The sequence below is a fragment of the Manacus candei genome, unplaced genomic scaffold, assembly GCF_025592945.1.
Source record: "Manacus candei isolate 608988 ecotype Guabito, Panama unplaced genomic scaffold, ASM2559294v1 h1tg000050l, whole genome shotgun sequence".
Taxonomy (NCBI): domain Eukaryota; kingdom Metazoa; phylum Chordata; class Aves; order Passeriformes; family Pipridae; genus Manacus; species Manacus candei.
Genome location: NW_026138098.1, coordinates 8,968,201 through 8,989,652, shown reverse-complemented (window position 1 = coordinate 8,989,652; position 21,452 = coordinate 8,968,201). Strand labels below are relative to the sequence as shown.

Below are 21,452 nucleotides of genomic sequence, written 5' to 3'. Positions count from 1 at the left end.
TCATGTTACAGAGCTCCTCACTCAAAGATGGGGATCTGTTTATACTTACATTGATCATTAAAAAAATGTTTTCACAACAAAAAATGGCATTGAAGATTTCAGACAAGCTACTCTGCGGGGTTGAGGGATGATTTTTACATGTGATTCAATCCTGGAAGTTAGGAATTGTTTTTATTTTAGCGCTTAAAACTTTAGTAGTGTGCCTGCATGCAACCACATACTTCAGTATCATAAACACCAAGCAGATACAGAAAAAGTGGCACTGATAATCCAGTAGGATTCAGGGGAAAAAATGCCAAGTGAAGTTTACCTTTCAGATGCCAGTACTGTGTCTGCCTTTCTCAGTTTTCCAGCATTCAAGTGACAAACCTGTACATATACAGCCCTGCAAAGTCAAATGGGGACTAGACAGCAAGGAACCCCTTCTGAGCTTTGACCAGGGGCTGAGAACTGGCACTACTAGGACACGGGAGCAACCTTAGACAAGCAACATAAACAGCACCTTCACCAAAGACAGTGCAGACAGGTTTCTTAGGTTAGCAGCTACAGTACTGAAGAGAAATGTATGTTGCTCAGAAAGAACACACAGGCACCATGTATATTCTTTATTTTAAAAAAAGATAATTAAAAAAGCAAAAAATCCTGAGCAGAATGTAAGTAGCAATGTCTTTTATAAAAACCATTTTCTGAAGTACATATGTTGTTACAAGAGCCCGAGTCAATCCTCTCTCATAAGGTAAGTTTTGTTCACAAGATTTAAATCACAATAGCCAGTTCTGCCTCATGAAACAAGCTTCTCTGAAGCCTGAGTTGACAGCATGTGATATAAGCTCAGTATTGTCTCTTTCATTACAATAACTTATGTTCAGAAATTATTAGCCTGGAGACTGTTTCATCTCCAGCATTACATATCTGCACAACTCGATAATCTGAGAAAAATTAAGAATGGGGAAAAATATGTAAGACAAAAATAACCTGAAATATGCACTTGCATAAAATTCAAGTTACAGGGAGGAAAAAGTAGTGGATACACAAGAAAGCAAGGTGCCTTTTTTTCTTTTTCCAAATTCAGCTTTCCTCAGAGAATAGCGGTTTAGTCCTCCCTAAAGAATGATCTGTGGAAAAAGAAGATAAATAAAATTTACAGGAACTCAAAATTCCCACTCCAGCCGACCTCCTTTGAACTACACATTCTTCCTTATATTTATTTATGCCCACTGTCCTCAATCATCCAGTCTCTAAAATGTTTTTCCATCAAGCTTCTGGCTCTCCAGTCACCAATATTTACAGTGGGGATGATTTTCTGTGGCTTCAACCATTGAACAAAATGCTTCATTTCCAGGTAACTGCTGTGTTCACTGTAAGGAATCCCTGAAATGAAAAAACATCACAGTCTACTAAGTCAGTCTACTTAGCTTCTTGCTAAAGCACTTTGCAAACTTTCCAGCTAAGAAATACTTTAGAGAAGTTTTTTTAAATTTTTATTTGGGATCTAAAGTTTATAGCTAAGGTAAACCAAAAACCCCCAACTTTCCTTCTAGGAAAATTACCTTGGCATTAAGTCACCAAGTCACTCATCAGCGCAAACTGAGCAACATCAATCACCTGGTTAAATGAAAATTAAGAGATTCAGCTCCACCCACCAATAAAAACCGAGAGGAAGACCCAGTCTGTCAGAAACAAGTAAGACATGGAATGAAATCTTGGCTCTGGAACTGCATTGCCACCAGCATCAGTCAGGCCAAGACTCCATTCCTGCAGTCTCTACATGTATCAGATGAAAGCCTTTATTTGCATGAGGAGGAGAGGTGCAAAATGTATGCAAAAATCTGCATTTATGCTGTTCTTGATTACTCAGTTCACAGATCTCTCCTGGAGAGACCTGTTCAGTTTCTCGATGAGTTACCAGAAAAAGTAGTGGTTACAAAAAACAGTAGGATTTTCCAGAATAAAAAATATGAAAAGCATCCACACAAAGTTAAATCTTTGTCACTCTTATACCATATATGGTGATGTTTCCTCTTGTCTGAGGTTTGATATCCGTCAGAGAAAGACATGAATCAGAGTAGGTCCACCCAGTAGGTTTGAAAGCCAAAACTTGATCAAAATTCTCAGAAAACTTATTCAAGTGATCTTGCAAGCCCTGTGAAAAAAAATAACATATACTTAAACCCAATAAATAGCTAATTAGACTAAAGATTGGAGATTTCATGATGGAGAGGCTTCAGACTACATTTTATTTTCATGTGTTATTATCTTTTTAATTTTAAATATCATCTGCCTTGAAATTATTAATGATACATATTCACATTTGCAAACCAGCTTGTCCCTGAAGATCTCAATTGCTTCATCTGAATTAAGTGCATAAGGACAGCTATGCGTTACAGATCAGAATACAGAAGGTAAAATCACATCTTCTTAGAAATCTTGCTCCCCGAGTCATTAATTTTCCCCTCTTAGCTGGAGGTCAGCACTCTTGCAGCTGAGTGGGAGACAGAATGTGGTGAAAGCTGCTTCAGTGCAAAATCATCTGATTAATTTGTGCCACTGAGATCCCAACGCTTGTTTACACCCAGAAGCACCCAGAGTTAATTAAGCTACCCAAAAAAATTGCAGCAAGTCAGTCCACGACTAAACTATGCTTTACCAAATTTCCACTCATGACAGGAAGGAAACCACCTCTCATCCTTTCACTCTAAAAAAATTAACTTGAAAAAGTTTCCAGGCATAAGGAACGTACAATCCTATTCCTGGATAAAGTGAAGTAGGTATGACTTCAAGTTAAAAATAGAAAATCTATTTCATGTGTCCTCTATAAAAATCTTAAAGGCACATTCTCCATTTCAAAGTCCTGTAAGGTTACAGAATTCAGAATCATAAACTTTTTATTAGCAGGGGGAAGAGGATTACAAAATAAAGATTGACTAAAAGAGAAGGGCAGAGGGGGATAGATGGGCTGTTGATAGAACACTAACCAATGTGTCAGACACTTGAAAACTATTAAACAGGGCAGCAGAAAGCTGCCTGTGACACTGCCACATGTAAAAACACCTTCAGTACAATGTACAGTAGCAACATACAGAATCCATCAAAGAAGGCACATAAAGGACTAACAAAACCCTACCACAGCACACACTTCATTCAGCAACAGGAATTATGGCTCACTGCCATGACTCAATACACTGCAACTGTTCAGTCCTCACTTGATTAAAGGTATAACTACAGCAATCTAACTGTCCTTCGCACTTCATTTTGGGAAGATTAACAGAGCTTAAGGTAATTATTCACATATTTGCTCCCCCTGCTCTAATGAAATCTAAATATAGTACTTCAAATACAATGATTATTATATTAACCAGTGCTAATCTGCTTTCAAATTTTGTTATAAATCAACTGTACAACATTCACATTAAGGATGCAATTTCAATCTTATAAAAAATTATTTGTGCATTTAGATCACAGGCACTTCTGAAAGTCTCACCTCAATCCTAGTACAAGACACTGCAGAGCTAAGCAACCTAAAAGAGGTTCACAGACCCACAGAGACAAGTTCTCTTGAAATTTTCCACTGCATATTCCTGTGGCAGAAGCCTCAATTGCTGACTCTTAAAAAAAATTGTTTGTTGTAAAAGAACCATGAGTACATTTTGGAAAAGATGGTCTCTTTCCCCAAACCAAATTACTATGGTGTTTATTCATAACAAGTCCCCTTTAAATACACATTCCAATCTCTTCTTTTACTGCTTTTGCCAACACTGTTCTAAATCTTCATCCTTTTAAAACGGAAAACATATTTCATTGCTAAATCAACCTCCTTCAATCACCATGACAGCCTGTTATCTACAGTGTTGCTAAAGCCAGCAGTATGCACAAACAGATTCCATAAGGTAGGAAAAGACTCAAACGTGATTAAATATTTCATTTACCATCAGCCCTAAGACCACTTAAACTCATCTGGTTTATTCAAGAACAGCCATTTGTCAGCACATACAGCAACCCCTGTATTTTACTGGGGTACAACCAAATACTGCAGTGACGAATCAGATCTCTTTGATTTTTTTTTTAAATATTTTCTTTTTATATATCAAATCCACTTGCAATTTTGCTGCAATGAAAGGTTTATTTTTATAAATATTTTACTTTAAAATTCACTAGACATAATTTCTATTTTTTAAAATTTATGTGAATGTTACTCATTTAGAATATCCACAAGATGAATGTACAGCATATCATCTCACTTTTTGACCAAGCTAGCACCTGAAGAAAGTTTGATATCACCTCCTAATAAACAAACTCTTCAAGAAAGCCAGAGCAATACATAGAAAAAAACCCACAAAAGAGTATAAAGAACACAACCCAATCCAACAGTAATACAACAACACAAAAAGTTTATTCATTATTTCATGGATTTGTAGGTTCACAGCTGAAACTACATGAGCAGGAAATTAGCCCAATTAAGAAGTAGGATTATGTTCTTGAGTATGGTTGAGGATCAAATAGAAGAGGCAGGAAAGACCCAGAAGAAAATGAAACCATTGGCATTTAGTGATGAGGATCACTAAAAAAATCTGGCTTTCCCAGTAATGAGCCAGTAAATCAAGAAAAATGTATGTTGTATAATCCAACAAGACGAAAAAACCATCCAACTAGAGATGATGGCATCAACATTTACATGGCCTGTAAAAGCAGGATGATATCATTCACCGTCCTTTAACTAGAACGGGATTGCAAGTGATCAGATAATTTATTTTTAAAATACTGTCTTTGCTGAGTTCACGTGTAGAAGCAAGCTAAATGGTCATATGAACTCATCTTTAAGCATTTAATATTCTTCACATTTTACTGATAATACATTCCACCCAGGCACTTATCTAGCTGCTGGCCCCACTGGATGTTTAGCACTCTGGAAGTCTACACAGCACTCCCAGCTTACATGGACACAACCTTACTAATGACAGCACAAGACCACATTCAACAACTCCACATGTGAGGTCAAAGCCCCAGTCCAGAGGGCCCTGCTGTTAGATCAGGACTCTAATCCACTAGATCACTGTGCCTTTAATCTTTCCTGGCCCTTTCCAGGGTCCAGGCATCGCTTCTGTCATGCTTTAGATTCACCTAGAACCTCCTGTTCTCAGAGGTGAGACCCTGCATGATACAACTGCCTCTCTTTGAGAAGAAAAGCTGTCTAGACATCCTTGTGGTACAATCACACCCTGAAAGTCAGCTATGTAAGTATGCCATACATGCTGGGACAGGTGACAGCAGCATCACATAAGAACCCAGAAATCTGCAGAAGAAACTAAAACATATTACTAGTTAAGACAACACATTAAAAATAAATCCATACACATTTCCATTACTCAGTTTCTGCCCCACCATGGAAAACATTATAGAACAAAGTTAAAACATTAAGATATTATGTTCCATCTCCTGCAGCTCCCATCCAAATCATATAGCCTCTTTTTCTCCTTTTTAGGTCAACTCTGACCTTGACTAGTCCTGCAACTAAATACCATCTTGCTCTGAAGGATTTGCTTGAGACGGCACAGCAGGTCTGAAGCAAAACAGGAAAATGAATCCAAGTCTGTAAAGCATAAACAATCTCTGTTTTCCTCCTTCTTACAGGTTACCTTTAATCTAGAGTCTGCTGCTTTACCTTAATGCCGTTTGGTATTTTGTAGTCTATTTAGGAACACCCAAGAATTAGTCACCCTTCCTAACTAAGAAATCTCCACAAAAACTCTCAACAACAAAAACTCACTCAAATCTCAACCAAAATGTGCATTTGAAAACTACTTAGAAGAAACAATGTTTTAAAATAAAATGGTTTACTTACTTTTGCTACAAGTAGTAGAGAAGATTGTGTGTGGAAAAACTAAAGCATGTGTATATACAAGGTGTCCTACAGTGCATGTATTTGTTTCTGTGTGAGTTTTCATTGATTTTCAAGGAACCTTATCCCCATGTAAATCATCAGCACAGAAAGAGAGTGAATATTCTTTTAAAAGATGAAAATATGGCTATAAATGCAGGGAAATTGGACTGAGAAGAATAGAGAACCTATTTCTTTTTTACCAGACACCGGATTTGGAAGTTGGTCACGTTCACAGGCTGCCTCAAAACAGAGACTCACATGCAGAAAATCCTTTTAGTCTTTTCCTACATCTGACCAGGTAAAAGGCTGAAAATAGGGACTCCATGTCACAATATATTAATTGCTAATAGGACAGACCCTGCAGTCATTACATAAATCTACTTCAAAAAGGCCTCCAAAGAGCAAGTCTTTGAACAAGCCTCATCTTATCTTGTACAAGCACCATATCATGTTTGGAGAAGTTATTAATGTTTAATTGCATTTCATTTTCAATGTATTGCTACATGTCAAAACTACACTAAATAAATATGATCCGACAAGAGATTAAAAAGCACCAAACACAGCACTGGTTGGGAGAAGCCACAAGAAGTTTAATAGCAGGTTAATCAAAATATTTTGGTTATATTATTGAAATATTCAGAATAATTTCTGAACTTACCTTAAAATTAATTTGCATCATGGGAAGAACATGAAGCAAAGAACCATTCCAGTCCACACTGATGAGGGAATTAACAACTGTTGACTCCAAGCACTGCAGTGTTTTATACTTATCACGGGACATACTTGCTTTTGAGCCCAGAACTTCAGCAATTGCTTTAGGATAATTGGGAAGAAATCAGATAAAGAAAATTATAAGAGTTCTTTTTTTTTTTTTCATTTTGGAGATATTCCTGATTATTTTACTAGATAATTTTTAATTAAGAAGAGAAACCTGTAATGGCTGTTAAAAAACTCTCCCCCAACATTTTAGTAGCAGAATTTTGTATGACAATTGGAAAGAGAAGTACCTTGATAAATTCTAAGTCATATTTATTTGGTAAAACATCACTGAGGTGAACTGGTATTTATTCCAAAGATGCCAGAAACATGCAGTTTTTGGAAGATGTGACAAATAGCCCACATTAAAGACAGACTAAATTTCAGCGAGGGTAAGTCTTGTATTGATGATTTTACACAAAAGCACAAATGCTACACAGCTGCCTGCTCTAGAGTGTACATTTAGGCAACCCTGTTGGTTCCTAACGCTATAATTGAGTGAAGCATAGAACACAAGATTTTCATTAAGTCAGAAAAGGTGTGCTTTGGTTTGGCAAAGGCTCTATTAAAACTGATTTCATTAAAACTTGTTACGATAGGGCCTGAGCAACCTGGTGGTCCCTTCCAACGCAGGTGATGCTATGATTTAAGAAAATACATGATATAAACCTGAAAGGAAAAACTCAGAAGTCTAAGAACTACTTTTTTGCTGTTTCTTCATGATATGAAATTATTAACAACAAAAATGTCACAAAAGCTCATTTATTTATTTTTTTATTTGCCCTCAGTAATTTTCTCACCTCAATCAATTAAATACATTCACTCATTTAGTATCCAAACTGGCTGACAGTATATTCAGGGGGAGAAGGGAGGGTATGTAAACACGGCAGAAAACTGTTTCTTTTAGAAAGCTAAATCTTATTGACTAGAAATCTAAAGAAATAGCAGTAAGATTATTAAACATATTTAATTTCTTTACACAATATCTGAACATTCAGACTAAGCGACTTGTTATGTCTTCAAGAAAGAGATCTTTTAACCCTAGCTTAGATATTTATTTAGTTATTTGATCCATCACACTTCTTTTACATACCTAAAAAAACTTTTTCTTTTCCTATGGAGTAAGTGCCACAGACAACTAGAGTACGTGGGTTTAGAGTCACTGTCTCAAAGGCAATATTGACAGCAAACTGGATCACCTCCTGTTGCGCAGGAAAAGTGTATTCAGGACTACAGTATCTGGGGCAGAGAAACAAATTATAACACTTTGTTACACGACAAAAGGCATTTGAAACTATCAAGAAGGCCCTCAAAACCGCATGCATACAATAAATGAAAAAGACATTATTCTTCTTTAGAACTTCAGTTTACTAGAAACACTGAGGTACCCAGGTGAAATTGCTGCAACAAACTTTACACTGAGCATACCAGTGTTTTCTCTACCACTATTCACTTCCTGACACTGAATTCTACAATTTCTTCTTTATAAATATCAAATGCTCTTTCAAGCTGGATATTTGTATCACATGCTAATTACATCTTTATGTCTATTTTTTGTCATACACAGAAACCATAACATAAGGCATTATTCATTCACAGAAACATATGGAACAGAAAGACAAGTCTGCAACGGGGCATTAGTCATCACACACAGAAAAACAATTTTATATACATGAGTCAGAGAAAGGTCTAATGAAAACCTGGACAACCGATTCAACCATTTAGCTTTCTTCTGGCTTTGAATTCCTCCACACCTCTTTTCATAACAGAGTGGAATCCACAAAAAATCAATGTTCCATGAAGCCCTTGTTTTAGAGCTGAACACTGCATTGAGTTCTGACCACCAGAATTTGATACCACTTGTAAATAATATGGTCATCTGAGCAAATACTTCAGCATCTTTTCCACCACCCACTTTCATTCTCTCATGTAACAGCATAACAGTTGAACAAGCTACACGTACATGAAATTTTAATAAATATCTGTTTTTATTCAACACTAAATAAGTGTTAAAACAGTAATGTAATGTAATTTATTTGGTTTGTATAAAGTCTCACTAAACTGAAAAGAGTAGGGGTAAACTAAAAAAAAAATTCAGTTTAAGGACAACTTACGTTGTATCAAGGTACAGGGTGTGGACTTGCTGACCAACCAAAGCAGGGTAGCGTTCCATGGAAGGGTCTGCCCTGAAGTCTCCCGTGTGCAGAATAACAGTTCCACTGGGTAGACGGAAAAGGATCATTGCTGCACCTGGACAACTGAAACAAACAAACAAACAATCCCCACACAAATTCCGTCAGCTCTCTGCACTGGTAAAATGCCTTAAGAGATAGACCACCCTGCAGCAGCAGGAAGGTATGCAGAACAGCATTTTAAATCACAGCTGCTATGCAGCCTAATTTAGCAGCAAAGCACTCAAGCCCCATCTTCTAGGTACGACAAAGATGCTGCCTCAGTTCCAATCTCTGAGGTTCTATTGCTTGATTCAAACGGGAAACAACATAGCAAAGAGAAGCAGCATTCTTATTCAGGAGAAAGAGAATTGTATTACTGCAGATTCAACTGTGGTCCTGCAGGACTTACTGAAGTATTTTCTTTTAAATTCTCTTTGCAGATTTTAAATGTTATTCTCCATCCAGAATTCCATGATTATGAACACAAACTCTCTTGCTGGCAACAGCAAATCCATTGCACCTTCTGCAGTGGATACCTGAAGGGCAAGAGCTCAGACTAGAAAACCAGAATGGGACTACTTTAAGTATCAACCATCTGCAAAGGGTAAACGAAATCTCAAAAGAGGAAAAACTGGCGTGAATCAGAGCTAAAATGACAGAACTGGTGAACTCTCCAAGAAGCTGATCTTTGTACCTAAGGTATATATGCCTTTTAAATGGAAGCAGAGGATCAGAGAGACAAACAGGAAAAATGAGAAGTGTCCAAATTACACAAGCAACAAAGCTTCCTTCATTCCTAGAAAAGGTTCTCAGAGGACTTCATGGAATCTTATCTTTCCAACTACAGACAAATCCTACACTAACTAATATTCAAACCAGCTGTGACACAGTCCTGCATTTCAATACATATACTGCAGGGAAGGGACTTTTCCTCTAGCCTATGGCTAAATAAGGTACCAAGAGGCAGAAAGGCAAGAGAACAGGATTGGTGCTACTGAACTCTAAATCCAGCATTACCAGTTAGTGCCAGTGCAACAGACAAAAATCTCACCCTTTACCACCAAATCCAGAAGTCTTGTTCCAAAGTTCAACAGGCTTTTCTTTGAAGTTCAGTTTTAAAAATGTTGTGTCTCTCAAAGGATCTAAAGTACCACATTTTTCTTTAGCTCGAGATTTCCCTATTGTCAGTTGAAGTTACAGAAGCCTAAGGTATCTGATAATCAAATCTACTATGTTCCCAACTAGACACCAAAAAACAAAGTGTCCAGACCATCAGAAAAATCATTCTACCCCTCAACAAGCATAAAAATTATGCAGCTATGTGTGGCTAATATAATGTACTCAAAATAAAATTAGGGAGCTATGAATGGTTAATACAACGTACTCAGAATGGTTAATACAATGTAGTCAAAACAAAATAAAGTTAAACTAAAATTCAAAAAAGCCAGTTTCATTTTTGAAGATAGCTTTTGAAATAGGTGAGTTAACTATTTGCAAGAAAATTAGGCTCCTACATGTCTAATTCGCTTCTGAAGTGAAAATGCATGTTACTAAGCCACCTCACGAATGTCAGGTATTTTCATCCCTACTTTCTCAGATCCACTGAAAACCTAAAGATCATGAAAACATAAACTGCATCTGTACAGCTGGTTATCTTTAATGTTCTACATATACAAATTTTCCACAACAAATGCAATGATACCTACTGATTGGCATCGAGCAACAACACTTTGATCCCATCCACTGTACATTCCGTGTCCATGGGCAGCACGTGGACATACTGCTCTTGGACTCGAAGCTTGCTCTTCACCAGATTGCCAGTTATCTGAAAAAGGAAAAAGATTTAAAATGGGATAAGAACAAAATCCAAAAGAAGTGCCTGTTTATTTCAGAAACAAAAGCTCTCAAAGCCAGACAGTCTGGCTTAGAGAGAAACTATAAGGTCCTGGGCATAATCAAGCCTTTCAGTAGCATTTCACCTCTAGAAAGCAACCTGAAAAAAGCTGTCCTAAGAAACTTTTCAAAGCCTGTCAACAGATTATGGATTGGAATCAGAGAGAAGGAAAACAAGGGGGAATAACATATTACAGACTGCCAAGTCAAGAAAAGGAGGTGGGTAAAGCCTTCTTTAAACAACTGAAGAAGTTTTCAGGTAAGAGGCCCCTGGATCTTATCATGGAGGACTGCAGTCTCCCCAACACCTACTGGAAGGGCAACACGGGACAAAAGCATTCCAGGAAACTTCCAGAGTAAATGATAAACACTTTTTTTGATGCAAACTCTGGTTATGGGTTGATTAAGTTATGGGTTGATTAATCAAGCTGGTTCGACACATGACAGTTAATGGTAGTCTTGGCCATTCAGCAGCCTGAAACACAGGACACAGAGGACCAGGCTAAAACAACTCACTTACTTATTGTGGAGAAGAGACGGCTTAAGCAGAATCTAATTTCAGACTTCCATCACTTGAGTAGAGTTATAGAGAAGATGGAGCCAGACTCTTCTTCATGATGCACACAAAAAAACCCCAAGCTACAATCTCAAGTTGCAAAAAGGGGCATTTCAAATGTATACTAAGAAAAAAATTCAGAGTGGGTAAGCACTGCAACAGGTTATAAGGAAACAGTGAAATCTGGCCTATTTTCAAAATTTGGCTGACAAAGGCTTCATGCAGTTTGATCTAATTTTGAAGTTAGACCCACATTGTGCAGGGGGTCAGTCTATATGACCTCTAGAGATCCTTTTAAACCTGATTGTTTGCATGGTATCTAGACAGGGAAGTTTCACTGATCATCAGTCAAATCAGGGTAAGGATTTCTTACAAGCAAATTGCAGATTCCCCTGTACATAACCACTGTGCCTAACTGACCTAACAATGGAACTGATGATCTTCTATTCACTTTCATCAGTACAGAAGTGGTTCCATTTGCATGCAGAATGGACAATATCTAACAATCTTCAAAAACCTTACCTTATTACAGTAGATTGGAAACCTGAAGTTTTTTGTTAGCCCACAATAGTGATCAGAGTGAAAATGAGTAAGGAAATAAGCTGTGCAGCCTTCAATTTCTCCATACTGGAAGGCATCAACTGTAAAACCAGTTCCTACAGCAAAAAGGGAAGAGAAGCCAGTCAGTGAACACCTATAGCTCAGAACCAGTTTCTAATTAGAGGTTGCTTTTGTTTTCTTGCTTTCTTCCCAATTAAAAGGTAATAGTTACACTTCACACAGTTTAAGGAGCCATTTAAAGATTAACATGGTTTGTGTATCAGTGAACAGTTGCAAAAAGAGATTTTCACTTACTAAAATAAAATTTCACATAGTATCCACATATAAATGCTTTCACAGGCCTCCCAAATATGTTGGTTAGCTGCCATCCTATACAGATGGCAACTGGTTAAGTAAATAAAACACATTTACCTGCATTTAGATGGTATCTCTGAAAGTTCAGATAGACTGAAATCTAATACCAACATCTTAACACAAAATAAAACAGGTAACTGCAGCTTAACAGAATGCATTTTGCAATCAAACTGCAACTCTCCAACTATTCTACAGCTAACACTCCTCTTAAAGCATGCAACCACATCATTATTAAGCAAGCAATCTGGGGTCTCTGAATGTATCTGCTGAGATGAAACATGCCTAATTTGCCATTGTATGCTTTCAGTGAGCTGCTGTTTGTATAAAAATGTTGCATAAAGACACCTGTGCATCTCTGCAAATGTATTTTTTTTAAAATGCAAATATACTGACAAATGGTCCTTTTACACTGGGGTATACTTTCTTAAAACTACCCAACAGCGCACAGAACTAATTCAGCTGGTGGCACTTAAATATTTTTCATTTTGTTACACAAATTTCCCAGATCTTCTAGGAGAACTAGAAACAGTTTCACGTACTTGCAGCTAGAACTTCAAGTATTTGCAAGCCCAAAAAACCACAGCAGTCTGCTAAGTAAAAATCACAAGCCAAAAAATCCCCAAGTGTTTAAGTGATACCAGACTCAAAACTTCAGGGAGGCTGAATTATACCAGGCCACGGGGATGAACACATCCCATTATATATACAAACATAACCAGTCAAACGTACTAACAAAATTCAGAACAAAGATAACATAGGTAAAAACAAAGCAACTTTGAAATTGCACTGTACTCACAGGAGTCTGCTCTTCAAGTTTATTATATAGGCAACATTCTCTAAGCCCATGGAACCCATGGCACTCATGGCACTGATGTAGCCCCACAAAGACTTAAGTCAGTTTTCAAGTAGCAGCCCGGCACTTATGATTACCAGTGTATTTCTATTTGGTTTCTTCAAATACCTTCCTAAGACTAAGATAGTGCTTCAGTGGTAAACAGAACTGTGAGGATATGAAGTATCATCCTGTAATTTAAGTAACTGCTTGAGGAGGTTCTGAGAAATTCTTGGCTTTTTTCTTAACTAAACTATTCTGCTCGGTTTTCTTCCTCTGCTTTCACAGTTGTAATAAATCATATTTCTTATTCTAATTGAATTTCAAATGCAAAATTAAACTCAGTTCTTTTCACTTAGTGCTAAGGAAGTAATTGCTATTGACAGCCATATTTTCAGGCACAACTGAAACGATGTAAAAGATTAAATTCAGGAATTAGGAGTGTATATTATTAAAAATAATTCAAGAAAGTAGTTATCAAGAGTAAAAATACCAAAGCCTAAAATTAAGAAAAAAATACAACACTCTAGCCAAAATTAATTAACCTCTACGGAAAGCAAGTTACCTGGTATTTTCTTGTAGAAAGGGCAGTATTTTTTTCTTGGTCCTTCACCTGTAGTAGGTAATTCTTTAAATTTTTTTCTCCACCTTCGTCGGCCACCAGAACTTACTTCTGCAATGGCTTCATTTTTACTTGAACTTTCTGTAACTTCTTCTACATCTTCCAAAGACCCCTCAGCTTTCCTTTTTTGTTGTCTAGGCCTCTTTCCATTGGGAGTTACTGAACTTGGTATCTGCTTTCTCTCACTCAAACACATCTCTCCTTTACTTTCGTCTTTTGCTTTGGGTTTTAACCCAAAGAAAACACCAATATCCATTTGTTTGAGTTCTTTGCTAGGATTTGATTTAGCATTCATGTTTGCTAAAGAAAGAGATGCCACTGACTTAGAGCTGGGGCTGGGAAAGCACACAGCAGCTGTATTAAGATTTCCTTTTTTCTCCGCTACTGTCTGCAAACTCTCCTGGTGAGCTGTTTCTTCAATTGCATTGGCAGTCACTTTATCTGTATTAGTTAAAATGTTACTTGGCTCCCTCAAAACATTACTGTTCTGTGTCAGAAGGGAGCCAGCATCTTCTCTGCCTAGCAGTGATGATGTTTCAGCAAAACTCATGTATGCAGAATCCAAAGCACAGGCACCAGCACCTCCTGACTCTGTGTTACCTGCTTTGGCAGCAGAGGAAATCAATCCTGGCTCTTCAGCCTCCTGACAATTAGAAGTAAAAGAGGACCCACTGGCTACCACCCCTTGCTGATGATCCAGGTGGTTCAATGTATTTACTTCCTCACAGAGGGTTTTTTTAATTACAAAATTTCCTGTTTTGCTATGCTCATACTGAGGCTTCTTCTGTAAGAGAAGCTCATCCAATGTTTTAAATTCCTCAGAACTAGAGTCATCTTCCAAGTTCTGCACTTTGAATAATTTATCCTGTGACATTTCTACTTTCTCCTCCTCTTCCTCAGCTTCCTCTTCACTTTCCTCAAATGTACTCAGTGGAGAGTAAGAAATTTCACAGTCATTGAAGTCCGCTTTTGACTTTAGCAGACTAGGCTGACCTGCATCTTTCTGACTACACAGATCTTCTCCTGTTTCACTTTCTTGAGAGGATGCAAAATCAAAAAATTCAAATTTACAACTATTATCTGTGTTCTGTGTAAGCAGCAATGTCTGTTGAGGTTTCTGAACATCTGCAAACAAGGAAGTACTTTTACTGATTATATTTGGAGACTTCATTTGCGGTGAACTCTGTACCATCAACACACAGTCATCATTAGGGACATGTTTTGTATCATTAGGTGCTTTCTCATTCTGTGAGATTTCTTTTACATGACTGGGGAAACAGTTGGGCTTTGCAGCAGTAGAACATGTCATCTGCATCTCCAAAGTGTTTCCTGGAGAGTTTACAAGAGAATCTCCTGCTCTGTTTGCTGCAAGTAGAAAATGGCTGTAACGCTTGTAGTGGGATGGAATAGTGGAAGTACAAAGCAAACCATCAGGACACTCTGTGTAAAGATAAATAGAGATGAAATGTTAATATCTTTGCAAATATAGCTGGCATAAATATTAAAACAAAAATCACAAGTGACACACAACCCAATAGCTTTTTCTTATAAATACAGCCATTGGAGGACAGAAGGCACAAGTTAAAAAGGAATTTTCAAGCTGCCAAGGCCTCCTGCCCTGAGCCAGGTAGAAATGAGAATGCTTCCAACCTAAAACCAAACAGCTCCTGCAGCTAATACAGCACTATGCCTGAATTATACAGCCCTTTAACAACAAGAATACTTAAGCCTGTTTCAATGCTGTGCTCAGCTTAATCATATACCTTCTAGTTTAGAATTGTCTCACATGCAAGCAACAAGCTCAGAGCATTAACACCAAAAAAGGCCAAACGTTTAAAATATAAATAATAAACAAATAAATCCTGCTCAATTTTTTCAAAACAAAACAAATCTCAGTTCTGAATCAACCTGAAATTCCATTTCAAATTGTCTGCTGGGTTACATATAACATTTAAAAAAAAAAGTCCTGTATTTACTTACATGAAAAAATATTCAGCATTGAGATGCCAAAAAAAAAAAATCTGTGGCTGTTCCTGCTTTTTTATGTTGAGAGTTTGCTAGCTTAATTGTTGAGGGTTTTAAGGTGAATGCATAAATCAATCAGAAGTTGTTTCCATCTGCTAATTATGGGCGTAAAAGATGGCAGTGAGGTGTTAACACACCTGCCTTAAATTAAAACCGCTGCCAAAATCAGCATTAAAGGATCAGCATTTCATTGTTCTGAAGAAGAAGGTTCAAGGAAAGTTACAAAGATGTAAAAAGGAAAGTGACTGCATTACCTAAAGCAGCCTTCAGTCAAGTTTCCTGACTGTATGTTTTCTGATTTTCAAAAGTTACGAGGTGTACTAAGGACATAAATTGGATACCTGAATCTGTTCAGATATGGTATTTCCCCATGGAACTATAATTTGGTATGTATCAGTTTTGAAATGGGTATGTGTCAGTTTTATTCCTCTTGTACAGAACTCCAAACAAAACTGTGTTGTGTTATGATACAAGACTGTTCATGTAAAATTCTGTATAAAATTTCTAAATCATATTGGACCAGGAGCAAACGTTTCAAGTAAATTAGTATATTTCAGGTTCCAGATGTCCTCAGACAACTGGGCAAATCATGTAACAACATGGATACAGAATAATAGAATCTATACATAAGGACAAAGAAACTTGATGTCAAAAGTAGCACCTTGTAACTGAAGATTTTTTCCTGACACTGACTTAGTAATTTTAACAGGTTTCCTTAGATTTAAATGGCAAATATGCACCTTCTTTTTCTTCAGTGAACTACTAAAACTGGAGCTTGATAAACAGCCATGAATCTTTTATCACTACTCTCAGAGTTTTGAGATTAGATTTTGAAATGAGATTTTCATGTCAGATTTCCATGTTCTTCACAAAGCAGCATAATTTTTTTACAAAAACAGTATTGATCAGTAACAACGTTTAAAAAATCATACCAACTACTATGTCAGATTTTGAGCTAAATATGTAAAACAAAGTTTAAAGCAACATTATGTGAGAAACCTCCAACTTTTCTTCAAAGGCTTTTTTTTTTTTACTCTATTCATACCTTTTTCAATGGATCCTGGAGTATCCAAACATTCATCAACGTGCCACTGAGGTGTCTGGACCAATAGCAAAGAGAAAGGCATCTGGCAGCTGGGACAGTATCCATCATGCACGGGTTTTGCCTTTTGTGAGCTCTGTTCCGTCAGGCTACTCACGCTTTCCTGGGAGTGCACACTACTGTCATCTTTACATTGATCCACATCCTGACTTGGCCGTGATCTCCGCTTGGTTTTCTGCGGTGTATCAGTTTTTTCCACGAATTTCTTTTTCCTATTTCTCTTTCTTTTTGGCTTACCATTGCCATCACTTACTTCCTGCACAGGTGTAGAGACACTCTGTGAATTACATTGATGCTTTTGCTTCCTAATAGATTTGTATTCCCAAATGTCCTCCTCTTCCAGTAAAGCATCTTCAGACATGGCAACACTGGAAATACACCCTTTTCTTTTAAGCAACAGTTCACAAATCTGCCTTTCCTCCTGCTAATATATTTTCTCTTCCTTCCACTCTTCACTATATATGGAAAAGGCCCAGAACCCCATATTAAAAAATCAACACTGGGCCACAAACCACGCAGCAGTCCGTGACGGGACAAAAGCATGGTGGATCCTATCCTAAAAAATAATTCAATGAGCTCCTCTTTGAAGATCTGCTACTTCTGTTAAACAGGACTCGAGTCTGTCAAGACTTGCAGGACGAGCCATTTCCTCCAGCTCTCCCCGCTCCTAAGCATCTACCAGGCCTCGGGAGAGGCAGCCCGGACACCTCGCTCCCGAGCGGGAAGATTTAAAAACAAAACGACGAAGAGTTCAGCTACGGAATCGCTGCCGAGGTGTCCCAGTGCTGCTCCCCGGAGCGTCCCGGTGCCCACAGAGTATCCCGGGATGCCCCCTGGAATGTCCCGGTGCCCACACAGCGTTCCGGGATGCTCCCTGGGATGTCCCGGCGCTCCCGCCGGTTCCGCGGATGGCGGGCGGGCACCTCCCGCCCCTTCCCCGCCGCGCATTCGCTTCCGCAGGTTCGTCACCGTGGCTGTCGCTCAGCTTTCCTCTCCTCCCTTAGTATCCCCCCCAAAAAAAAGAAAAAATCCCAGCGTTTAAACTACTGGTTTGAGCTTTGTCCCGGCGCATCTCAATTTTCACACCTTACAAACACAGAAGCCGCCGGTCGGGACAAGGCGGGCTGTGTTGAATCTGCCGCGCGGGAATCTCCACCGCGGGCTCCCTTCGGGAATGTGCTGCTGTGGATACCAAGGATATGTAGAAACGGGGAATAAGTGAGGAGGTCCCGCTTTAAGGCAGGCGCGTTACCGCGTGCCTGTGCTTTGTGGTTTATCTCCTTTTCCCATCGCGGCGTTCCGCCCGGCGGCGCGGGCGGTGCCGAATGTGCGGCGCTGAAGCGCCAGGCCCGTAAACAGCGGGCGGGCGAGGCGATGGCGGCGGGCGGGCTGGCGGGGCTCCTGCCCGCACAGACACAGCTCGAGTACGCGCTGCTCGACGCCGACACCGCCCAGGAGAAGGAGAACCTGGTCTACCAGTACCTGAAGAAGGTGGACAGCCGGGAGCGGGACCTGACGGTGCCCGAGCTCGGCGGAGGTGGGTGGCGCGGCCCGGGGCCTCCCCGGGGAGGTGGCGGAGCTGCGGCTCCCGCCGTGAGCGCTCTGCCCGGAGGTGCCGGGGCCAGGCAGGGCCGGTCCCCTGAGCCGCTCTTGTAAAGGGCACTTGTAGCTACAGGAGGTGTCACTCCTGGGAGCACCGGGAGCGAAGGGAAAGGAGAAAGAAGCCCTTTAAACATGATCCCCCGGTACTGCAAAAGCCCCGTTCTTTAAAACCCCTTTTCTAAATCTCTGCTAGCTTCGTTAATTTACTGGTTTTAATTTTTTTTTTTTTTTTTTTTTTTAATAAAGCTCTTCCCATCTGTACAGTGAATTGGTATCTGTCACCTCTGGTCCTAGCGAGAACCTTACTAACTCCCAGCTTTCTCCTGAGCTCCCTTGGTTTCCCTGAGTATCCCTTAGGATGTTCCTCATCTCTCTCTCCCCATGACTTACCCCTGATCATACAAATTGTGCTGGAAATGTCATTGATCCTCCTTCTGTGGTTTGCCCCTTTCACACATTTAATGCGTTTCTACATCTCTTCTTGTCCTAAGGATGAAATCAAGGGTTAAACCTTGTATGATCTTCCAAGTCCTGCTCGTAGTCCTTAAAACCTTAGTGAGGTTCTCTGCAGCTGTTGGAGCTCACATCTGACTGCCAGACAGAGACCTCAGGAGGTGAACTTCAGGGTTAAAATCACATGTATCATGGGAATGAATTATGACTTTTAACCACTGAAGCAAAGGGAATGTTCTTTTTGCGTAGATTGAGACCCCTGAACTGAATTTTAGCTTTTGTGATAAATATTGTTTCACAATATTTCTGTCAACTTATTTTCTCCTCTAAAATAGATAGCCAACATTTTTCATTTCAAATGCTTTTTAATTAAAGGTATTTTAGTTCTAGTGAAAAGGGGAGCAATGCAGCAAAATGAACTACCCTTTTCTTTTAAAAAGTAAAACCCTTATAGTATGGAAATAATGCATACACTTGATAAATTATTCTCATTATTGTCACCAGTGCTAAATGTATGTGAATTCATTTATGTTTATAAGTATATGGAGGTCGAGATCAGTCTTCCTCTTAGTGAAACAGAGAACAGCCTCCTGCTGACTTCAGCAGGAATAACTTCTGGGGCTGCAAGAACTTGGTTTGCTGAAACTGTCAGTGGAACTTTTGAGGATTTTTAGATTAGTCAACATTCATTTTTTAAGAAAAGGCCTTCAAAAACTTAGTTCAAGTTAACATTGTATCACATCTGTCTTTTCCCTCTAAGATTTTCAGAAATGTTAAGAGATAATAATAGCAGACCATATTCTAGGATATTTATTCCTTATCTTGATACCAGCATTTAATGGGATCAGAGGAATATCAGTTACCAGTGAGGAAAGAATACTTTCATGTCTTGTGTCAAGTTGTTAGAATAAATGAGCATGAGTCCTGCTGGGTCTATCTGAAAATGTTGTATTTCTTCCCATGTAATAGAATTAAACCTGTCATTTCAAACTTTGAAAATCAAAATCAAATCTATAAGCACAAAAATATTTCAATGATCTCTGAAATCAGTTCTTTACAAAACTGTTGGAAAAATCATTAAGAGTTTAACACTTTCTAACTTTTATTAGCCTTTATGTGAGCTTGAAATGATTGTTACCCATGTGATGTTGTTGGGAGTTGAATAATGTAAATCATGTTTTAAAATGTATGAAATTTGTTCTGAGACTTGCATGTTCTTTCAATTAAAAGGCGCCTATTTAAAGCTGTAAACTACACTTTGATATTACAGTAAATCTTGTTAATAATATTTATGAAGAATTGTGGAACATAAGGATGAGTTGGATAAATACTTTTTGTTTCCTTTTCTACTTGCATGGAAAGGGATGTCAAACTTTTTTTTTTGAAGTTAAATGTGTCAGGAGCATTATGTGGTGTTGTGCAAATTAGGTATAAGTGTCTGCCTTTCCCTGCCCTTCCCCTAACTGGGTATCACCGTTCTCTGAATTCCAGATCTGCAATGGTTAAACACTGAAGGTCCTATTTCTCTTCACAAAGACCTTTGTGGAAAAGTTGTGGTGTTGGATTTCTTTACTTATTGCTGCATCAATTGCTTGCACCTGCTGCCTGATCTCCACGCCTTAGAGCACCAGTACTCTGATAAAGGTAAGAGTGCTTTGGTTTGCTTGGAATAGAATTTCCTGGCAGTGTTGCAGGCGGAGTAGCTGAGTCACTTTGTTGCTGGTTACTAAGCTCCTGGCAATATTTCAGAGGTGACTAAAAATGTCTTCTAATCTTTTAAGTAGCCTAAAAAGGTGACTGTGTATATTTCCATCACATTTTTAAATAGGGTTAAATAAAGCATCTGTTGTGTCTGTATAGTTAGACAAACAGGATATGTGCTTAAAATCTGATATCTTTCAAAAAAAGCTACTCAGTGATGTAAGATGCAAGCTCAAAGTTAATATATGTAACTCTTCACACTTGACTGAGGAACCAGCTCTGAGAAGAATACAGTAAAGGTGGTAGTATGGATATAATTAAGATTACTTGGGTTTTTTCCATTGGAACTCAAATAACAAAATATTTAAGCTCAATTTAAAATTTTTTTGATATTGGCATCATATTGTATACCCTTAATAGTCCTGTATTCTAGAGAGGGAATTATGCTCTTTAATGTCACATCTGAAATTAGATCTATCTCCCACTCTGAGTGAATAAAAATGCAGGGTAATTTCTGTTTAGAATGCAGTCTCTTGTCATCATGATGACTTGTCAGAGATAAGTTGTGGTCTTACACAGTGTGTCAGCTACTCACTTATCATGGATATTTTAACAGACTGAACTGTGAGATAAAGAACAGTGTTACTTTCAGCCCTAAAAATATTGTACTATATGTAATAAATAAAAGTATCTTAAAATGCTTAAGTCTGGTTCTCCCTTACTGTTTCTGATTGGGATTAATTTTGGCAGTATTTTTTTTCATGTATTACCTTCTTTTACTAGAAAAAGAGATTGCAATACCTTTGAAATTTACATAGTCCTTTACATACATTTACAGAGCACTTTGCAGAAGACTCACACTGATTTTTCTACCTTGGAAAGCTTAGCTGTTTGCTTTGAAAAAAATTGAAATGTGGAATAATGTTTCAGATATTAGGAACTT

The 21,452-nt window shown here is 38.3% G+C and overlaps 2 protein-coding genes across 2 annotated transcripts in view; one reads left to right on the top strand and one right to left on the bottom strand.

Annotated features, from left to right (window-relative positions):
* Positions 1-527: 527 nt before the first annotated feature.
* Positions 528-17,812, bottom strand: DCLRE1A (DNA cross-link repair 1A). Its single transcript, XM_051799865.1, has 9 exons — positions 16,697-17,812; positions 13,570-15,066; positions 11,780-11,913; positions 10,515-10,633; positions 8,749-8,892; positions 7,728-7,873; positions 6,537-6,691; positions 2,002-2,143; positions 528-1,371 (listed from the first exon to the last, which is right to left on the bottom strand). The coding sequence occupies exons 1-9, from the start codon at positions 17,112-17,114 to the stop codon at positions 1,205-1,207; spliced, it is 2,922 nt and encodes a 973-aa protein (XP_051655825.1). The 5' UTR covers positions 17,115-17,812; the 3' UTR covers positions 528-1,204.
* Positions 17,813-17,879: 67 nt separating this feature from the next.
* The window catches only part of NHLRC2 (NHL repeat containing 2), a 32,346-nt gene continuing 28,773 nt past the window's right edge, over positions 17,880-21,452 (top strand). Inside the window, exons 1-2 of the mRNA XM_051799936.1 lie at positions 17,880-18,290; positions 20,300-20,452. Coding sequence (XP_051655896.1) covers positions 18,128-18,290; positions 20,300-20,452 — 316 coding nt within the window. The 5' untranslated portion in view covers positions 17,880-18,127. The remainder of the gene's footprint in view (positions 18,291-20,299; positions 20,453-21,452) is intronic.